At 39.9% G+C, this 18652-nt stretch overlaps 1 protein-coding gene across 1 annotated transcript in view; it reads left to right on the forward strand.

The window, feature by feature from the left end:
- The first annotated feature begins 4326 nt into the window (after positions 1–4326).
- dennd1b (DENN/MADD domain containing 1B) overlaps positions 4327–18652 on the forward strand; it is a 100952-nt gene continuing 86626 nt past the window's right edge. The window contains exons 1-2 of the mRNA XM_029429068.1: positions 4327–4599; positions 5219–5283. Coding sequence (XP_029284928.1) covers positions 4583–4599; positions 5219–5283 — 82 coding nt within the window. The 5' untranslated portion in view covers positions 4327–4582. The remainder of the gene's footprint in view (positions 4600–5218; positions 5284–18652) is intronic.

Here is an 18652-nt window from a genome sequence, read left to right on the forward strand (position 1 = left end):
CCCAACAGTAAGTAAACTTAACAGCTTAACATAAACATAACATACAACATTACATGTGTAAAGTGTATAACAATTAGCCCTCTGAAAGAGGCCATTGTGCATGAGTAGATTTACTTTTTAAACTGTATTTCTATTTAAGTAATATTTTGAATGGCAGCCTTGTACTTGGAGTATCTTTATAGCATGTTATTACTACTTCAAATGATCTGAATACCTTCTCCACTACTGCAGTTATTAAAATCAGTGCAAAATGATAATCAACACAAAACATGTGGGAGCGCCTGGTACTAATTAATCATGAGCAAATGGGGTAATCACATTGAACAACATGATATCATTGGATTTCAATTCTTTGTGAGTGATTCATCGTACCTCACATGCCTCTCTGTGGGCTCTGTGGATGGCCATCTCTTCCTCTGTGAACCTTCTTCCAGCGTGGTCGTTTTCACCCCCCATGCTGCTTGTTGTCACCCCCTCAATAGAGTTTCCTTCTCTGCTGTCTGCACTGGTCTGTAACCTGCTTCGGCCTCTCAGTCGCTTCGAGCTTTCTTCTGATAGGTTCGGTATTGACATTGTTACAAGCCGTTTATTGAGCCGCACATGGAGAAGAATCAATCGACTGACGAAGGCTTTACACGGGTAATTTTGGTGAAACATGCTCCTGTGAAACTACTATCTGGAACTGGGTAAAAGTTGAGCTACTTTGAACTACTCGGCTTGCAATTGTGCGCAAAAAGAAATCCGGGAAAACAGCCCATCTGATCAAATACAGTAACGACTGATTATATAATGTGTTGCATGTTTACTTCTTGCCTCCTCCACTCAGTTTTGCAGGTTATGCCTGCAAAGAAATGTACTTCCTGCTTCGTCACATTGGTGACATGTGACCATAACACTGATCCACTGGCTCACACAGCGCCTCTGCTGTTTCACTACAGCTGACAGGGGCTCCCTGGTAAAAGGAAGATAAGTAGCCTACACGAAAATATACAACATTTTCACACAAAATTAGTGAGACATATAATATTTGATTGATTGTCACTGCATTATTACATTTTAGTATGCAACTAAATATAAAATGGCATAAATTGTTATTGATCAAACAACGACCAATAGAGACAAGAATCTATAAGCATCCATGGTAGCAGTATTTTGTACTTGAGTAAAAGCACTCATTATACAGAATGGCCCATTTCATAATAATGTTATCGGATTATAATTATTGATGTATTAAATTAAATTAGTTTTATGACCCTTTATCATGTGATATACTGTATATGTAGTTATACATGTACAGGTCCACGATGTACAGATTTCCACTTGTATCATTGCTTATATGGATTGTCTTTATTGTTTTACTTGATGTATTCCCTGTACTGTTATCTTTTTTCTGCTGTATTTTGCCCCTATATCCACCTCTGACCATGATGTACATGATGTACCCCCTATTAATTCCTTTCTTTCTTTTCCTTGGTTGCAATTGCACTACAATGCAAACAAAGACACCTTCCCATAATGTTAAAGTAATATAGTGACTTGGACAAAGCACTGCAAGGTTGATGAGTGGACATTAATGAGTCCTTTCAAGGTTATCCACCGCTGTAAGCCACCTCTGATGATGTGTCGACAACATAATTTCTGGGTAATGAAACCTGACAAGTGTCTTTTGACTGACACTTTACCCTCAGACAAATTGCACATCACTGATAAAAAACATATACTGTATATGCATGCTTACTATGAGGAACATTGTGCACACAAACAGTGCTAGATTTATAAAACAAGATTATTTTCTTAAAAAACTTAATGAAATGCTGCAAGATTTTGCAGTAGCTCTACTTCTGGCTACAACAAGGCAATGCTGCATTTTCACAAACTACAATAACACGGGGAGCCCTCTTTGTATATTTTGACATTTCAATTCAGCAAGATAAATCATGTGCATCTCAGCTAGGTCAAATGTTTGAAGCCGAACTGAAATATATTCTCAGGGCCTCAAAAAACAATGGGACACTGTATTGTCCCTTTTTAATGCTAGTTTTAAATTGAATATAATCTGGGACTATTAACTGCTCACAGTTCTCTGAAATGTGAAATTTCACTGGTTCCCAGTGCCCAAAACTCTTTAGAGCTTTATGTATGTGTCTCTTTGTGTGCATGTGTGTCATATTGGGTTTTTTTTTTTTATGTTAAGGCAGCAGCCCTGCCATTATCATTTCATACGGATGCCTGAAACAGCATGCCCCAGTCTGCTGCCACTTAATTACCTTCCAGTCAGCCTGAAGAAATCTGGCTCTGATCCAGGCAGACTCTCTGGAGAGGAGAGAGAAGTACATCTAAGCCATTGGTTTCAATTTACCATGGGACAAATATTGCATAAACATGCAAACAATAAAAGGAAAGTCCACCCTAAAACAGAATTTACATGGCACTGCATATCAGTAATTTATATACATTTATAGAAAGACAAATATTCCCTTAAAAAGGAAATCAAGAGCATCACACGACTAATTGATCATGTCATCAGGATTCACTTTAGGGAGTTGGTCCACGATTGAGATCATAGACTGTATACATTTGAGACATTATTCCTAAATATATCATTTCAATTTATTGAAGATTTACAGCTGTGAATCAGGACATGTACCCATGAAAAACAAGGAGTCGTCTCATTTAAATTCCCAAATTAAATCCCAGAAGTGTACAAAATTATAGAAATCATTTTATTTTAGGGTGTATTTCCCCTTTAAGAGGCCAGTGACTCAGCTGATTCATGAGCAATGTGTTTAATGTGGAGTCCTGAAGCAGATTTGAATAGTCATATACAGTATATGCTGATTCTATAATGTTTATGGTTTGTGTGTATGACACAGACAGTTTTTCATAATCTAAAAGCTTATGTAACTGAGTTATGTATTGCGACTTCAGCATTTATTTCATGCACAAACTACTTTCGTCTAACATGGTTACTGTAAGTAGCATTTACACATGGCACACTGTAATTATGCAGGATAAAGTCATGCCAGTCTTCACCAGCGTTCTACTGTCCAGTCTGATCAGTGAGCCGCTGAGCAGGTCCACTGAAGCAGTTGGGGGTTAAGGGCTTTGCTCAAAGACACTTCAGTGGTGGTAATCAGTGAGAGGCAAGCAGTACTCTTTCACTTTCCAAACTCAGACCAGGCTGACAGCCATCTAGTCATAAGATTGCTTTTCGAGCCTGTTTCCACAAGTTCTATGCTTGCTTTTTGATGCAAGTGACTTACGTTTGATAAACTGTGGTCATGGCCGGCTTAACCGTTTATGTTAGGCTCCTATTGACACCCAAACCCAAATACTGCCCTCTATGCATTGTGTACATATGTACCACGTTACCACCTCCAAGTGCTCACAGCAGACACCACATGGCAGAGGACTCCTGTGCTGGAATAATACTACCATGTTGTCTGTGTGTCAGTCTGGGATGATGCAGGACCCATCTTAATCTATATGGTACTTTAATGGTTCAAATTCCCTAACATATTTGTATTTGATCAAGCTTTTCAAAAATCAGAAACCGAGTGCTTTGCCCAGCTGGTAAACTGGTAAAGAGATTTCAGCATTATTGTTGTGCTGAATTTGATATAAAATTGTCACTGTACTCATTCCTGTGGACATCTAGATTTCTTATACTAACAATGGATCAAATAACCTAATTATGTTTCATGCAAAGGTGACAATTATCACCTAACTTTGCAGTTCCAGGTCTAAGAATCATTTTAGCTTCATTCCGCTATTTGTCATCTCATGTGTTTTATGTCCTGAAACTACTGTTTTGGATCACTCACTGCTGCCATCAGCTTTGTTGCAGCCCTATATTGAGCAAGTAGCCAAAAACATGACTCCAAATGAATAATAATGCTGCAGGTGTCTTCTAAATGTATAAAGAGGCAACTGTTTGCTATCATGTTCAACAAAACAACTTTATAAGATCACGATATTAAGTGTTATCATGTGTTTGCAGGTTGTTGAGTAAACCCTCAAGTGGCCAAAAAAAAAAAATCTATTAATAATTTAGAAGCCCTCAAAAGGACCCCTGATGGTCCCAGGACCTCACTTTGGGAGCAACTGCTGAAGGCTCCCGCTGCCACAATTACTAAACTAATAATGCAGTCTCATAGGGGAAACACGTTTTTATCAGAAGCATGAATCACACGGCTAAGGTCTGCTGTGTGTACCATGCTTGTTACTCATTTTAAGTGGAGGAGAGGAGCTTCCAGGCAGAAGCAGCAGCAAGGTGCTCGTCTGACGCGCTGACGTCACCAAATCTTTGACAGCACTTCCTGGAGTGGTGTTTGTTGTGGGAAATAGACGCCGTGGTGCTGAACTTGGGAATCAGGCTACGTTTAGCGGCAGAGGGACGGCACACACTATTACACTATCCCACCTCCAAGCATGCGGTCGCGGCAGCTTTCGACCGGTGTCAGATAAGGCAGAAGAAGTGACGGCTGAGACTGAGGAAGGTCGAAGTGGAAATACTCTCGGACAGCCAAGCAGAGCCAGAGCCGCCGACAGCACGGAGTTGTCGCGATGTTGTAGCTAAACCATGGACAGCAGAATAAAGTAAGACCCCTGAGATTTGTGTTTTTGTATTGTGTCCCCTCTCTGTCGCTTCTTGATATAGAGCTGTCGAGCTAACAGCTAATGTGTGGTCCCAGGCACGTAACGTTAACTCGGAGCTGAATGTGAAATACGGAGGAATGTTTGGCCGTAATTTGAGCCATCTCCGGCAGTGGATTTAACCGCCAGGCCAGCTGGCTCGACAGCATTTGGGTCAGTCTGTTGCTCTGTCTGCTAGCTGACCACCCATTAGCAGCTCCGTTAGCCAAGCAGACAGCGTTAAATAGGTTATTACATGTGGACACGACGCCGAGCGACCGGGTCCTGTGGCCAAAGTTTGTCCAAATACTGTATGCTGCCCGATAAGATAACTTCTCATTCTTGCACAAAGCACCAGCAGCTTTAGCTAACATGCTGTTATTGACATTGTCGGCTATTGACAGTGTGACTCACGTAAAGTAGGGCACGTCCACTATATTGATATTATACTAAAGGACATGTAATGGCATTCAACACAGTTGCGACGTGTGCTAATGCTGAATACACACTTGTTGCCCATGATTGTGTGTAATAACAGCTGCCTCTTATCTCCCCTGAGTAAACCGTGTTTTGTTCTTTGCAGGGAGAATCCAGAAAGAACATTTGATCTGGTTGTACAGGTGGCTTGTCCAACATCTGAAAATGAGGGTAGGTGATGTAAATATGTCCATTAATAATGTACAATCTGTCAGCTGCTTCGTGCAGACGAGTAAAAGGAAAACGTTTCTGAACCTGTATATAACATGGATAATTAATGGAGGTAGAGGTGAAAGATAAGTCGATGTATTGAATATTTCCACAGAAAAGTAGTTAAACTGATCAATTAATCAAAGTCATTTTATAAGCCAAACATTCCCATAAATCACTGCTTCAGCCATTGTTTCAATGCAAATTAAAATCGGACAAAACAAGATATTTGAAGACATAGTCTCTTATTAAAGTGTGATGTGCATTTTTTACATTTTCTGACATTCATAGTCCAAAAGATGAATTTATTAAAAGAGGAAGTAATTGGCAGATTAATTGATAATGACATACTTGTTAGTCGTAAATGGAGCGTATTCATTTTGTTACATCTTTCAGTGCTGACGGATTAGTTGGTTGGCATAAAATTAAACGTTTGCAATTTTAATAACTGGTCATTATCATGCCAAATGCCAAACAGTCTTTGTTTCCAGCATCTCAAGAGCGTGGATTTCCTCACTTTTATATCTTATATCTTTTAAATCTTTGTTTTTTTTTGGACAAAACACGTCCTGTGAAGATGTCACTGTGTGCTCTGGTAAATTTAGATTTTCTCAATTTTCTTCCCAAACAATTAATTGATTAATAATACATAAATAAAATAAATAGGTGTCAAGAGTATTCATCAATGAAAATAGTTGTTAGATGTGGCCCTGACATCTATCGTGATAAAGATGTGTTTGCCACCCGTTGTATCTTTTTGTAAGCCATGTGTTTGTGGAAATGACTGTTTGTAGCACAGTAATTGTAAGGCTTGTACGGCAGTGTTTTTGCAGTGTTTTAAGTCAGACAGCGAGCGTCACAGAACTGCACTGCATGACTGAGTCCAGTCTCGCTTCCACAATGAGAGTAATCATCATGTCTGTGGTGTTATTATGTGTGCTCCAGAGTTTACTCTGTCAGGATCCTAAGGACTAAAGAAGGTCAAAGCTGACTTCAGCTTTAAAAGAGATATTAGCTGCTTTAAGATCTTTATTAGCGTTATGCATTCTTCATTTATTTGACTGATTTTCCAGTCTGCACTATTACTACTGTTATTAAGCATGACCACACTTTAACCAGTGCAGGAATTTCTCTTTTAACCGTGACCCCACAAAGATTGTTTTAAAAAGATCACGCTTGGGTCAGCAACCTGCGTTAGCCGTTCTGCTGTTTGCAGTGGTCAAACATTCCTAGAGTGGTGGCCCGCACAAAAAGTATTCAAACTTGTCCGGGAAATGACTGTGGCCCATGAAGAACAACAACGTATTCTACCTTTTTATGAATATAGGAAATAAAGTAACCTATATTTCACGTTCATATTCAATGTCGCCCATAAGTCAAATATCATGTAAAAACATTTTCACTGCACATTACACCAGCTGTCTTATTCTGCCCACTCAGTTTTGACGTTAAAGAGGTGTTATGTGGACGGTTCACTTGTACAGCTGCTGAGCTGACCAGAGTAGACTGAAAGTTGTCCTTGGATTTAGATCTGATATTGGATTTTAAACCAAACTCATAAACCACCGACCTGCACTGTAATAACTGACTTCCCCCATGTATGATCCGGGGTTAGACTCATATCCGGACTCCCGCTCCCTGGAGCACAGCTACAGAGCAACGTATGCACAACCCCTCAGGTCAAATTGAACATGCACATTCTGCTCAGTCATTTGACTGAAGTGCTGTCTCTGCCCTGTGCTGAGTCCTGATTAGATAAACAAATGTCCCTGTTGAGGACGTTGTTATGACGTAAATGTAAACTGTGTTGGGGTGGATTGTTTTTTAAAGGAGTAGTTTCGAAAAACCATTTGAAGAACGAATCACTTCTCTCTGAATCTGATCAATTTCACTTCCTTTAACTTGACTTTAGCTGCCATCTGTATGAAATGAAATGCTTCTTGAATGTATTAGGCTTAAATGGAGAGATTATGTGCAAATGTTATATATATATACACACATGCATTAAGTCATACCATTTGACTTATCCTACGGTAATGCATGCATTTGTCTCAATTCTGTGGTGCTTACTTTTATCATGAGATGAAAGGGTTAATGCTGTGAGTCATAACAGAGCAGCTTTGGACAGCTATGAAACCTCAACAAATAGTCACTCACCACAAACTAGAGCTGTTTCTCCTCCAGCCAAACATTAGGTGTTTTGCCAAAAAGCACCACTTCACATTCACACATTATCTCCCCACTAACTCACAGAGGCAAACAAACAACAGTGAAACCATGAGAGACTATAATTAAATTGTCATAGCAACATGGTGTAGAACATTTGAGCATTTGGAGAAATGGTGGAATGTTTCAACTTGCTCATATTTCTCATATCTCCTCACAGTTAAGGGAATACACGTTTAATTTTAGATAGATTTTTGGCTGCATTTTAGTTGTTGTGTACTTCCTCTCCCAGCAGTCTAGTTTGTAATGGCATGCTTTAAAGTGACTGAAAGATTTTCCTCTTTGAGTGACTGGGAAGCTTGGTGTAGGCAGGGTTTTGCTGATGCTGCACCACTGTTCTGCCTCTCTCACCACATCCTAGTCTTGCAGGTCTGAAACTAGATACATGTGCAACAGTATGGCATGATAGCATTGTAGTTTAGAGGCTAGTCCCCTTTGTAGAAGTCATGAGCAAACTACAGAGAAACCTGTAATGTAGTCAGCAAATAAAGCTGAGCTTTTTATAGATTATCAGTACACCTGTCCCACGACTTCCTGTGTTAAATGAGTTTCACACTTTCTGTAGTCAGCGATGTTTGCGCAGAAACACCCACATGTTTTTAGACTGACCTCCAATGAGTCTGTTTTTTTAAAAAGCTGTTTGATGGTCACCTTTTTAAACGAATGGTCTTAGTATAGATTGTAGATCAATAGAGTTAATTGTGTAGAAATATTATGTTTAATTGTTTACATCTTGTGTGGCCCTTTGCTGAATAATGAGCAACAGAGTGGTAGTGGCAGTTTTGAATGAATGAACAGCATGACTTAAAAAAAGAAAAGAAAAAGTTTTTAAATCGATCAGCCAAATATTTAACAAGGTTGTGCTGCAAAAAAAGCAAATGCCATGTCAAAAAGCATATCATTTTGTGTTTCATAAGCCTCCAATGATTAATCCAATATTATTAATAATTATTGATCATTTTTATTGTTGGCAATTAAATAAAGATTCTATGTGGCGTTTTAGACCTGTAGTAGCGCTATGGTGCTGATCTTGTTTGTATTACTTTTTACAAGTTGGTTTAGTAGTTTGGTTTATCACGCACACACACGGGTGACGCAATACACAATGGTGCTTAGGGCTGGGTATTGTTTAAAGAATTGCATTACCAGTACCCTTAAGGTGATACCAATACCAACAGTGTACTTCATTTGATACCTTTCTCCTGTTCTCCTGTTACAATGCCCTGATTTTCTTCCCTCCTACATGATCAAATTTCAAAATCCATCCACTATATTTATTAGAAATAGCCTAGTGCCACTGCTGTTTGTGTTTTTAAAATATTGACTTATTCCACATATCTGTCAGTTTTACTGAATGTACTGAATGTAAACATCATGTGTTTACAAGAAAACTCCACAAGACACAAGAAAGTCCAAAGGTGCAGTTGCCAATTCAGCACATTTTGGTCACTTAGTATTGCCAGTAATAAAAACCTGACAAGGATCCAGTCTAAAATCAATTCCACTAAAATAAACTATGTCTATGTTTGTACTTTGTGGTGAAGTGCTCACATTGTACAGCTTTTACTGTTAAGTACACTGCTGTTAGCAAAGTCTCATAAGACTGTGATGTTCAGCCAACAGGGCCATTCAACTACTCTGCATGACATGGGCTTTGCTGCTATTGATGTATGACCTTTTAGCCCTGACATTAAGTCTGATTCACAGACATCCAGATCTAGTTTTGTCTTGTGTGCAAATACTATTGGTAAGTGTTTATCTAAAAACATGTCATTTAGAATAATGAACTCTTCCAGGATTCTGAGATTGTTCCCTCTGGACATATTCCCAATTATTACTCCCATGGGTAGGTTTGATTTTCCTGTCTTTTGGCAAACACTTGTGGTATCAACATAACATCAGTGGCGCAGGAACCTTACAGATTTGATTATAATACAGTAGTAATTAAGATTTGACGAGAGCAGCAACATTCCTCAACAGAAGTGTTGCTCGGGAAAAAAAAAACAAGAAAAATAAAGCTCACAGCTACAATGGTGGCTGTGTTCATATCTGGACTTGGCCCCACTCTTCTAACCATGGATGTGTCGATAGATGACAGACACGGGCCCTTTTTCCTCATGCAGGTCCATGGAGACCTGGCCTCCCTGTTCAGCCCAAGCTCAGTTCCGCTTAGCTCTGTTGGCTCAGTGCTCTGTGGATGCTCAGGCTGTGAGCGAGCATTGCCTGAGAGCGTGACTGGCATGCTAGCTACTAGCGGCCCTGGCTACATAAAGCCATATTGATGTGCTTCCAAGATGCTGCCAAAGCTAGCAGATGACGCTAATGCTGCCAAGGCAGTAGGTGGGGACAGATGCTACCTGTCCTCGCTCGCTCCCTTCAGCCAGATTGTTCCAAGTAACAAAGCAATAAACTTAATAGATCAGTGTATCAATTTTACTGCAACATTCATGCTGCAATTAAGAGAAACGATTTACTGTTTTAAAAAAAACTTAATTGAGGGCAGTTTGGTTAACACCGATGCCTCACAGGCGTAGGGTCTTGAGTTTAAAACCTGGCTCGGTTTCTTTTTTCTGTCGTTTGCTTTGCATGTTCTTTCTTTGTACACTTAAGTATCCTTTTTCTGCATTCCTCCTTCAGTTCAGACATGCAGGTCAGATGAATGGTGATTTTTAAATTGTCTGAATGAATGTGAATGTCTTTTTCAACACAACATAATTTCTGTCAAATGTTGTATTTGTACTATGTTGTTTATCCTGTACATACGACATCTATTGCACGTCTGTCCGTCCTGGGAGAGGGATCCCTCCTCAGTTGCTCTCCCTGAGGTTTCTTCCATTTTTCCCCCTTTAATTTTGGGGTTTCTTTTAGGAAGTTTTTCCTTGTGCGATGCGAGGGTCTAAGGACAGAGGGTGTCGTAACCTGTACAGTCTGTAAAGCCCACTGAGACAAATGGATAATTTGTGAAATTGGGCTATATAAATACATTTGATTTGATTTGAATGTTTTTCCATGCCTTACGATAGACTGACATTCATCACAATCTGTGCATCTGTGCATACCCTGTAGCCTTGATGTGGATGTGTGAAAGCTTTTGTTATCTTTTTTCCCTCTCATGTTTATGCCTCTCAGTAGTTTATCATTGAGCATGTGTCTTTTTTGGTCTGAGATAAATGATAGGTTTATTGTTTGCTTTAGTATCTTAAGATAGCTTCTCACTAGCATTAGAATACTCTGCAGGAGGAATGTTAAAATATAAGTGCACTTGCATTGGTTTGGACCAGAGAGCAATAATACAGTAGACACATTTTGCTCTTTTATTCACTTGGCCTTATAGCTTCACTTTGTTCAACTATGAAAAGTTACTTTTGTTCTGTATCCTAAGAACATTTTTCACTGAGACCCAAAAGGTTTCACGGCGTCACCTACTGTTCGCTAGTTAGTTATCAATCTGCTTCCTTCTCTGCTGTATCTCCCTCAAGCAACACTGTGATCTTCCTTTTCTTTTCTTTGCCTCCCGCCCCCCCCCCCCCTTTCCCATTTTCACCCTTCCTATTCGTAGAGCAAAACTCCTGTGTAGTAGAACTTTTAGTAAAGGTTGAACGTTGACATTCTGCAAAATGTCAGAAGTGCTCCTTGACCCAAGCTTTGTCGTTTCTGCAGTCTGATTGGATTCCGACTGCGTGTTGAGTTCACGATGGGCTCACACTCAGACGGGAGGCCATTGGAGTACTAACAGATGCCATGGCAGCAAGGAGGGTGTTGATTGGTCATTAGAGAGGCCACACTCCTCCACTCACACTCCTGAAAGGACCTGGGGTCTCACACTTTGTTTATCTCACAACCCTTCTGCCTTTCTCTTTTGTCTCACCCATATGACTTTACTAAATTGGCTCTTCTTCACAGAATTAAATGTAAGTCTTAGTTGTCTTTTATCAGTTTCCTCTGAAGTGAATTGAGGAAGACTCTTAACTTCCTCGCTATTGTATGGTAATGACCACACTTTAAGTGAACTTTGAAAAAATCCCCTCCCACTCTATGACCTCTTAGTGTCTATAGGATCCAGTCTGACCCACAGTACACCTTTTTAGCAGCCTAACCTATTTTATCTGCATTCAGGATGATGGTTGGTGTATATTTGGGGCTTGCTGCATCATCTGACTAAAGGTCAGAACCAACATAAAAAAGGTGTTTTAATTGCATCAGAAAGGCTAGAACTTGGAATTGAAAAGACTCATTTAATGTGATTTTTAACTGGTGTAAGCGACTTGAATGTATGGGTGAAATTATATTCCTGAAAGAAAACTATGTAATTGAGCCAAAACTTAGATGTCATTGATAATACATTTCAAATGAGTTTGATTTTTGGGAAAGGTTTTATGTTGTGAATGTCAATGTGAATTCAGTTTCATGGTGGATTCTCCCTCAAATGCTAAGTTTTTCAGCACTAATTTTGCCTGTGTACTACACAGTAATGTATACCATGACACTTGTTTGTGTTTCTATTTTGGTTGTCCAGATGACAAGTTGGCCACCTACTAGTGTTACTGCTTTTCTCAGTGCTCTACAGCCTTGTTCTTTTGTTCGTGTCTGGAGTCATTTGTAGCTCGCTGCTCGCAGTCACTCATCCATTCAGTAGCTGTGTGGTGGCCTGCTGTTTACTGGGTTTAGTTCCAGCTCCTTTCTTATTCAAAAGAGATGGAAGCAAGTGTTGTCCTCACCCCAGCGTGTTTCAGATTATATGGTGAAGCTCAAACTAAAAATATGTAACTCAGCATTGTTTCAGTTCACTTTGTGTCTAGTGCAGACACATGACATGCGAGTTGTTCCCAGGTAAGGGCACTAAGGAAATTCTAAGCCCGAAAAATTGAGACTGCAGCAGAATTCAACATGAATTTGATGAATTTGCACTTGATAATTTGGTTTTGTTGGTCTGCCAGCAGGGTTTTGAACCTTCATTGTTATCCTCTAAATTAATTCTGTCCAGTAACGGCTGTCTTTTTCACGATGTGTACACGTTTAACTCTCACTTATGTTCTGTCTCTACCTGCTCGTCTTCTAGCAACTTTGTGATCACACTTTGTTTGCACAGTGACAAACAAGGCGCTATCCTTCGGGCGCCCCTTTCTGATTATCACTCGTTATGACAGGGACAGACGGGCCCTACAGGGATGATGGAGAGAGGGAACAAGTCACTGGGACTTTTCAGGTGGTGACCTCGCTACATACATGTTTTTGGCAAACACACACACACACACACACACACACACACACACACACACACACACACACACACACACACACACACACACACACACACACACACATGCATCCACCACCAGCAGGACAGCTTTGAGTGGACTTCTCTGCTGTTTCTTCAGAGCACAAAGTATTATTGGCGAAAGCATGAAGAACTGGGGCAAAATGAGATGGGGTGGGGCTGGGGAGGAAGGGAGACGGGGGAGAGAGAGGAGAGAGAGGATGAAGGTGGATATGCTGATGGCACTAGTCTATAAACTGAGAGGTGAGATACTGAGGGGGATGCTGGTTGAGCTTTCCCACTCACGCACGCAGTACTGAAACTCCAGAGACTAACTGTTTTTCATGTGTGATAGCAGGTACATGTTTAAGTGAATAGTGTGTGCATGTATAGCTGTGGTGTGCATGGCTGCATGGATGTGTGTGACTGTATGAGAAAGACACACTGAGGCTGTGGGAGCTGCAGGAGGCTCATCTGAATTCACTAATGCTGCCAGCCTGGGAGAACATGGAAAGACTTCTAGGCACTGACGCTCGCAGGCTATTTTTAGACTTCCCCTTTTCACAGAGAAAACGTGGGGAAAAATAAGGACCTGATCAATGATTTAAAGTGAGATGATTTTTGATGAATGCAGAAGAGTTTCATCACCTCACCGCCACTTGCAGCATTGTTGTTGGTGGCTTGTTTTTTGTTTCTGTGTGCATGTGCTATGCATCTTTTGTGTGATGGCAGATGAATGTATTCCCCTGTGACCACTCTTAAGTTATGCTCCAGAGAGCTGTGGGAGTTTCATGTGTTTTAAAAATAAAAAGCACAATGCAAAGGCTAGGATAACGTCCAGCTGAATATTGTGAATGTAGTGTCATCTGAAGCTAAGCTCTTCTTCACATGTATCATGTCAAAAGATGACAATAGATGTCCAGGGGTATATATGTTCAGCACAGCAGATGGCACATGCGTGTACAACCAAAACCATGCACCCCCCACACACACCAAACAAGTATTGTGAGTCAAAGAACAATGATTGGCTGGTTCTTATGCATGTAATACCAATGTGGCCTAGTTTAGCCCACAAATGAACAGGATTAGTGTAGCTCCTGCTTTAATGTAGCTTTAGTGAAGTTAATCTGTCTCTAGTCTGGCAAATTGGCTTTCATCAACAAAAAAAAGCTGTGCTCAAATATATGTTGACTTTCGTAACATGTCATATTGAGCAGATTTTATAGTGACAGGATTTTAACAGGATTTGGGGTTGACTCATTTCTCTTGACTACATCAACCTGCCTACTTCTCTTGTCGTGTGCAGTGGCAATGATGGCAAATACCAGAGGCTCATAAAGCTTTGCATAGGAAGGATTCCAACCATATTAAACACGATACCACATTTTCTGAGATTTTCATACAGGAACTTTTATCTGTGAGTGTTTTTGATTTAAAATTGAGTTTAGTACAAATATGCATACATTGACTGTCATAGGCATATTGTATTGTATTGTATTGTATTGTTAGCAAATCACATGATGAGCATTCATTTTGCAGGGGAGACTTAAGGATATCCCCACTTTTAGACGTACAGAAGAAGCAGATAAAGGCAGAGCTTGTTACAAAGGATGTTGTCTCAGGTTGTGTTGTGGTCTCACAGGGCCGCTGCCATGTAGACTGAATTATCTAAAAGATGAATGATGAAAAAGACAGAAATGTATTTTCCTCGGCAATTAATGGAATCAACCTACTTATTGACATGATATGAGTACTGGTATCCTGACATCTAGACTGTAAACTGTCATTTTTGGCCAAACCCAAGTCAAGCAGAACTAGTAGTACAAGCCTACTGTCTGTGCTGTCATTTCAGCTTCTATCCTCACTATTTACATGTCAACAGCTATGCCCTTAGGCTATGTCTCTCCATCCAACACTGCAACCACACAATTACTGTGAAGATAATGGCGTTAACATGCATGTAGTTGCCCTACTGGCCCTTAATTTGGGTTCTGGCCTATTTTTCAAGACAGAAAATATAGGTCAATCTTGATGTCTTCGTGTATGTCTGAGACCATTTATCATTGCAAATCATGTAATTCATCCACAAGGTCTTTGTTTTCATATAGACTGACACACACACACACACACACACACACACGCGCGCTTCCCTCACCTTCCAATAATTCATCCAACCTCCAAACCTTCACGTTGACTGCTATTGTTGAGTGTGTATCTCAATGTGGAAGCATTTTTAAATATCTCTCTCCATTGGAAGTGTTTAAGATGAGGTTAGGAGTTGTATACATATCAAATACCCATTCAGACTGACACAATGATATAGGAACCTGTGTTTGTAGTCAGAGTGAATGGGCTAACATGGGATCTCCAACCAGGCCTCAGGACCTTCTTCCAACCAGGTTTGAACTGGTCTGCCGCAGCTCTGCTATTGCCCAAAATCACACATTTGCCTCAAGGGGATTTATAATCTTAACAGCATATGACACCCTCTATCCTTAAACGCTGGTCTTTGGTTCGGAATCTTAAACATGCGTTTCTGGGTAAAGTACAGTAATTATTGCAGGATTACATCCAACCTATCAGAGATATTGGTGTCAACTAATTGACTATAATAATTGTTCCAGGCTGTAAGCATGTTTATTTCTGCTTATTTTAACATGGCAGTCTATAGGGTATTGACTGGCTTTTGGGGCCATTCTTAAGTGGCCATTCGAGGAACTACAGTTCTTGGCACTTCCACATTGGCTTGATTTTTCTGCAATATAAACACAACAACCGCTTTCCATGAAATGAATCTCAACAACCCCACAAACGACAATGACAAACCAGTAAATGGTTTAGAAGAGATGAAACTGCTACAGTTTTGGGTCCTGCGTGGATGTGGATGACAAGGATTTAAAGCTGTGACAACTGTCTAGTATAAATGGGTCCCGTGCGGATATAGTGTGTGTTTATTAACCCACATCAAACATGGATTTGTCTGAGAAAGTGGGTGCAGTTCTGTTGACATGCCAAGTCCTGTCTTGTTGGCTAGGCCCACTTTTTCAGTTTCCCATGAGATTCAGAGAAAGCGTGCTGATGAAACTAAGTTAATCGACTCAAACGGTTTATTTGAAAATGGATATTATTATTATTAATATTAATATTATTATTATTATTATTATTATTATTATTATTATTATTATTATTATTATTATTATTATTATTATTATTATTATTATACATTTTGTCCGTTTGTCAACTTGCCACCCGGACTTCATTTACCTGGAGATTAAGCTTTGGAGAAATGCAAAGGAATGATAAATGATGAATGTCGGTTGAATTTTCTGGACTGTAAGGCCTCTTTTTCTCCAAATGGCGATCATAGATAATCTCCTTTAGACGTTATGATTCCAAATCCTGGTATCTTTTACTTTTTTCTGTTGAAGCCAGTTACATTTAGGGGAAGTGTGTGTGTATCTGTGTAAGTTTTGGTGGTTGGATAGTGTATTTGTCTGTCAGTATTTCGTCCATCAGTCCTGCAGAGCATTGAGACCCCTGTGAATGTGTTTAGGCACTATTGTAGGCTTTTAACGAATACAGATGTATTGTCATCCCTGTGGAAAGATTGACTGACTGCCTGCCTGACTGCCTGCCTGCCTGCCTGACTGAGAGCTGTCTGTCTGTCAGCCTTTGCATGTGAACTTCAAATCACAGCTCGGCAGCACCAAGCATGTAGCCGCCAAAGGCAAGGCTTTACACTGTCATCAGCACCACGCAGCTGCCTCTGGGTGCTGTGCCATATGACATTAACTGAGATCGATCCTTTCCACACCTCAAGGAGCTGCTGTGCTACACACTGTGTTTTCTCTGATGCTGCAACCTCCACCTAAAAGACTAGAAAAAGAACTCTCCCCTAAGCATGTGTAATTGAGTGACAATGACCTGAACACCAGCGTTCTTAAACTTTATAAGTTGTAAATCCAAAAACAACATTCTCAGACTGCCATTTCTGTCACATGAGAGCATACCAAAATAGGCCGATAACTGTATTTGTTAGACGATATATTGTCCCTGTAATAATTGTGGTAAATGGTGTTATTGTCTTTTTAAGATCATTTTATGCCACTGATATAATAATAATAATAATAATAATAATAATAATAATAATAATAATAATAATAATAATAATAATAATATAATAGCATAATAATGCAAGTACACCCTTTCAAAGAGCAATGAACTTCTAATTATTAAGAATATTCAGACATTGAAATTAGAATGTGAAGAAAATAGCTTAAATAAAAAAAAAACCGTAAAGAAACAAACAACACACAACCAAAACAATAAATACAATGGACTCTCAGGCTCTGTCTGCACAATGAGAAAACCCTGCTGTTTATTGTGGCATCAAGTTGACTAAAATGTTGGTGACATTCTTATGTTACCAACCACGCATGCGAACACAATGGGAAATATTGAGGCGCATCAATCTGCAAAAATGATCAAGATCATATTCATATATCGTACGATAAGTCGATAATGTAATTATCGCGATAGGTCTTCATCAACACAAAATAATTTCTACTTGGCTGCAAAGCTTCTTTTACAGTCATAATGACAAGTCAACAGATTACTCAATAAAGTCATCATGATTTTGCGGTAAAGTTAAGGCTAACTGAACTTGTAAAGTAAGTTACGCTCTTGGTACAGGTTATATTCATGTATTTTTATGCTTATTATCTAAATAATAGAGTTATTCATTAACAGTGCTTATATAGATGTTGTTTTTTGACTGAGGCAGATGGTTGGACCATATGGAGAAAAGTATGTGATCATGTGAAGAAATGTTGGATTTTAAGCCAACCAGCCAACAACCAGAGATGGAATATCTCCATCACCATTAACCTGTACTGTTGCAATCCAAACTCTGCGGCCTACCTTCCCTTTCCCCTTCCTATTTGGAAATACATATCTGGGTCATATCTCAGGTTTTAGGGAGCATTACTGCTTTAATGTCAGCATTTGATTTTGTTATTCTGCAGAAACTGAATATCATACAGTGAAGAAAGAGTTGGAGAGTAGTCTGTCTAGGGAGATTGTGTTTTATTTAGCTTAGGAGGCTAACACCCCCCCCCCACACAACAAATATGCTGTCTGTGTGCTGTGTTGAAGATGCAGTCATGCGGAGCCAATGTTTGACATAATGTTGGACCAGTATGGAATCTGACTGGGAATATCAACGCTGATATGTGGTGATACACAGAGGCTGTCACAAAGGTTGCATCCATATGCTGTGCCACTCATTCGTGAAGCTGGGTTGCATCCCAACTAGCCTGGAGACAGTATCGCTTTCTCTCTCTCTCTCCTTCTCTCTCTCTCTCATTCTCTCTCTCTCTCTTGCTCTCTCTCTCATTCTTTCTCGCTCTCTCGCTCTCTCGCTCTCTCGCTCTCTCGCTTTCTCGCTTTCTCGCTTTCTCGCTTTCTCGCTTTCTCGCTCTCTCTCAGCTCATCCCACTGAAGAAGCATTTTTCTGGGAAGACGGAACAACTAATGTGGCATTAATAGGGTCACATCATCTCCATGCAGCTCTTTCTTTCTTCTCCTTCCAGTGACTGAGGCTGTTGTTTATCTTTTTTCAGATGTAGCTGTGGAAATGGCTTAGAAATCCCCACAGGCCAGCATCTCTCACATGTAAAGCCTGCCAGTTGATTTTTTTGGCTGGTAAAGGAGGTTCTACCTTAGAGGGTTGTTTTCTTTTTGTTTTGTTTTTCAAGCATTGGAAATAAAATGCTCCTCACCCATTTAATTTTTTTTTAATTTAGACCTATTTCCAGACCTAATCTAGACCAACGTAATGATGTGTGT

Source organism: Cottoperca gobio, chromosome 4 (genome assembly GCF_900634415.1).
Source record: "Cottoperca gobio chromosome 4, fCotGob3.1, whole genome shotgun sequence".
Classification (NCBI taxonomy): Eukaryota; Metazoa; Chordata; class Actinopteri; order Perciformes; family Bovichtidae; genus Cottoperca; species Cottoperca gobio.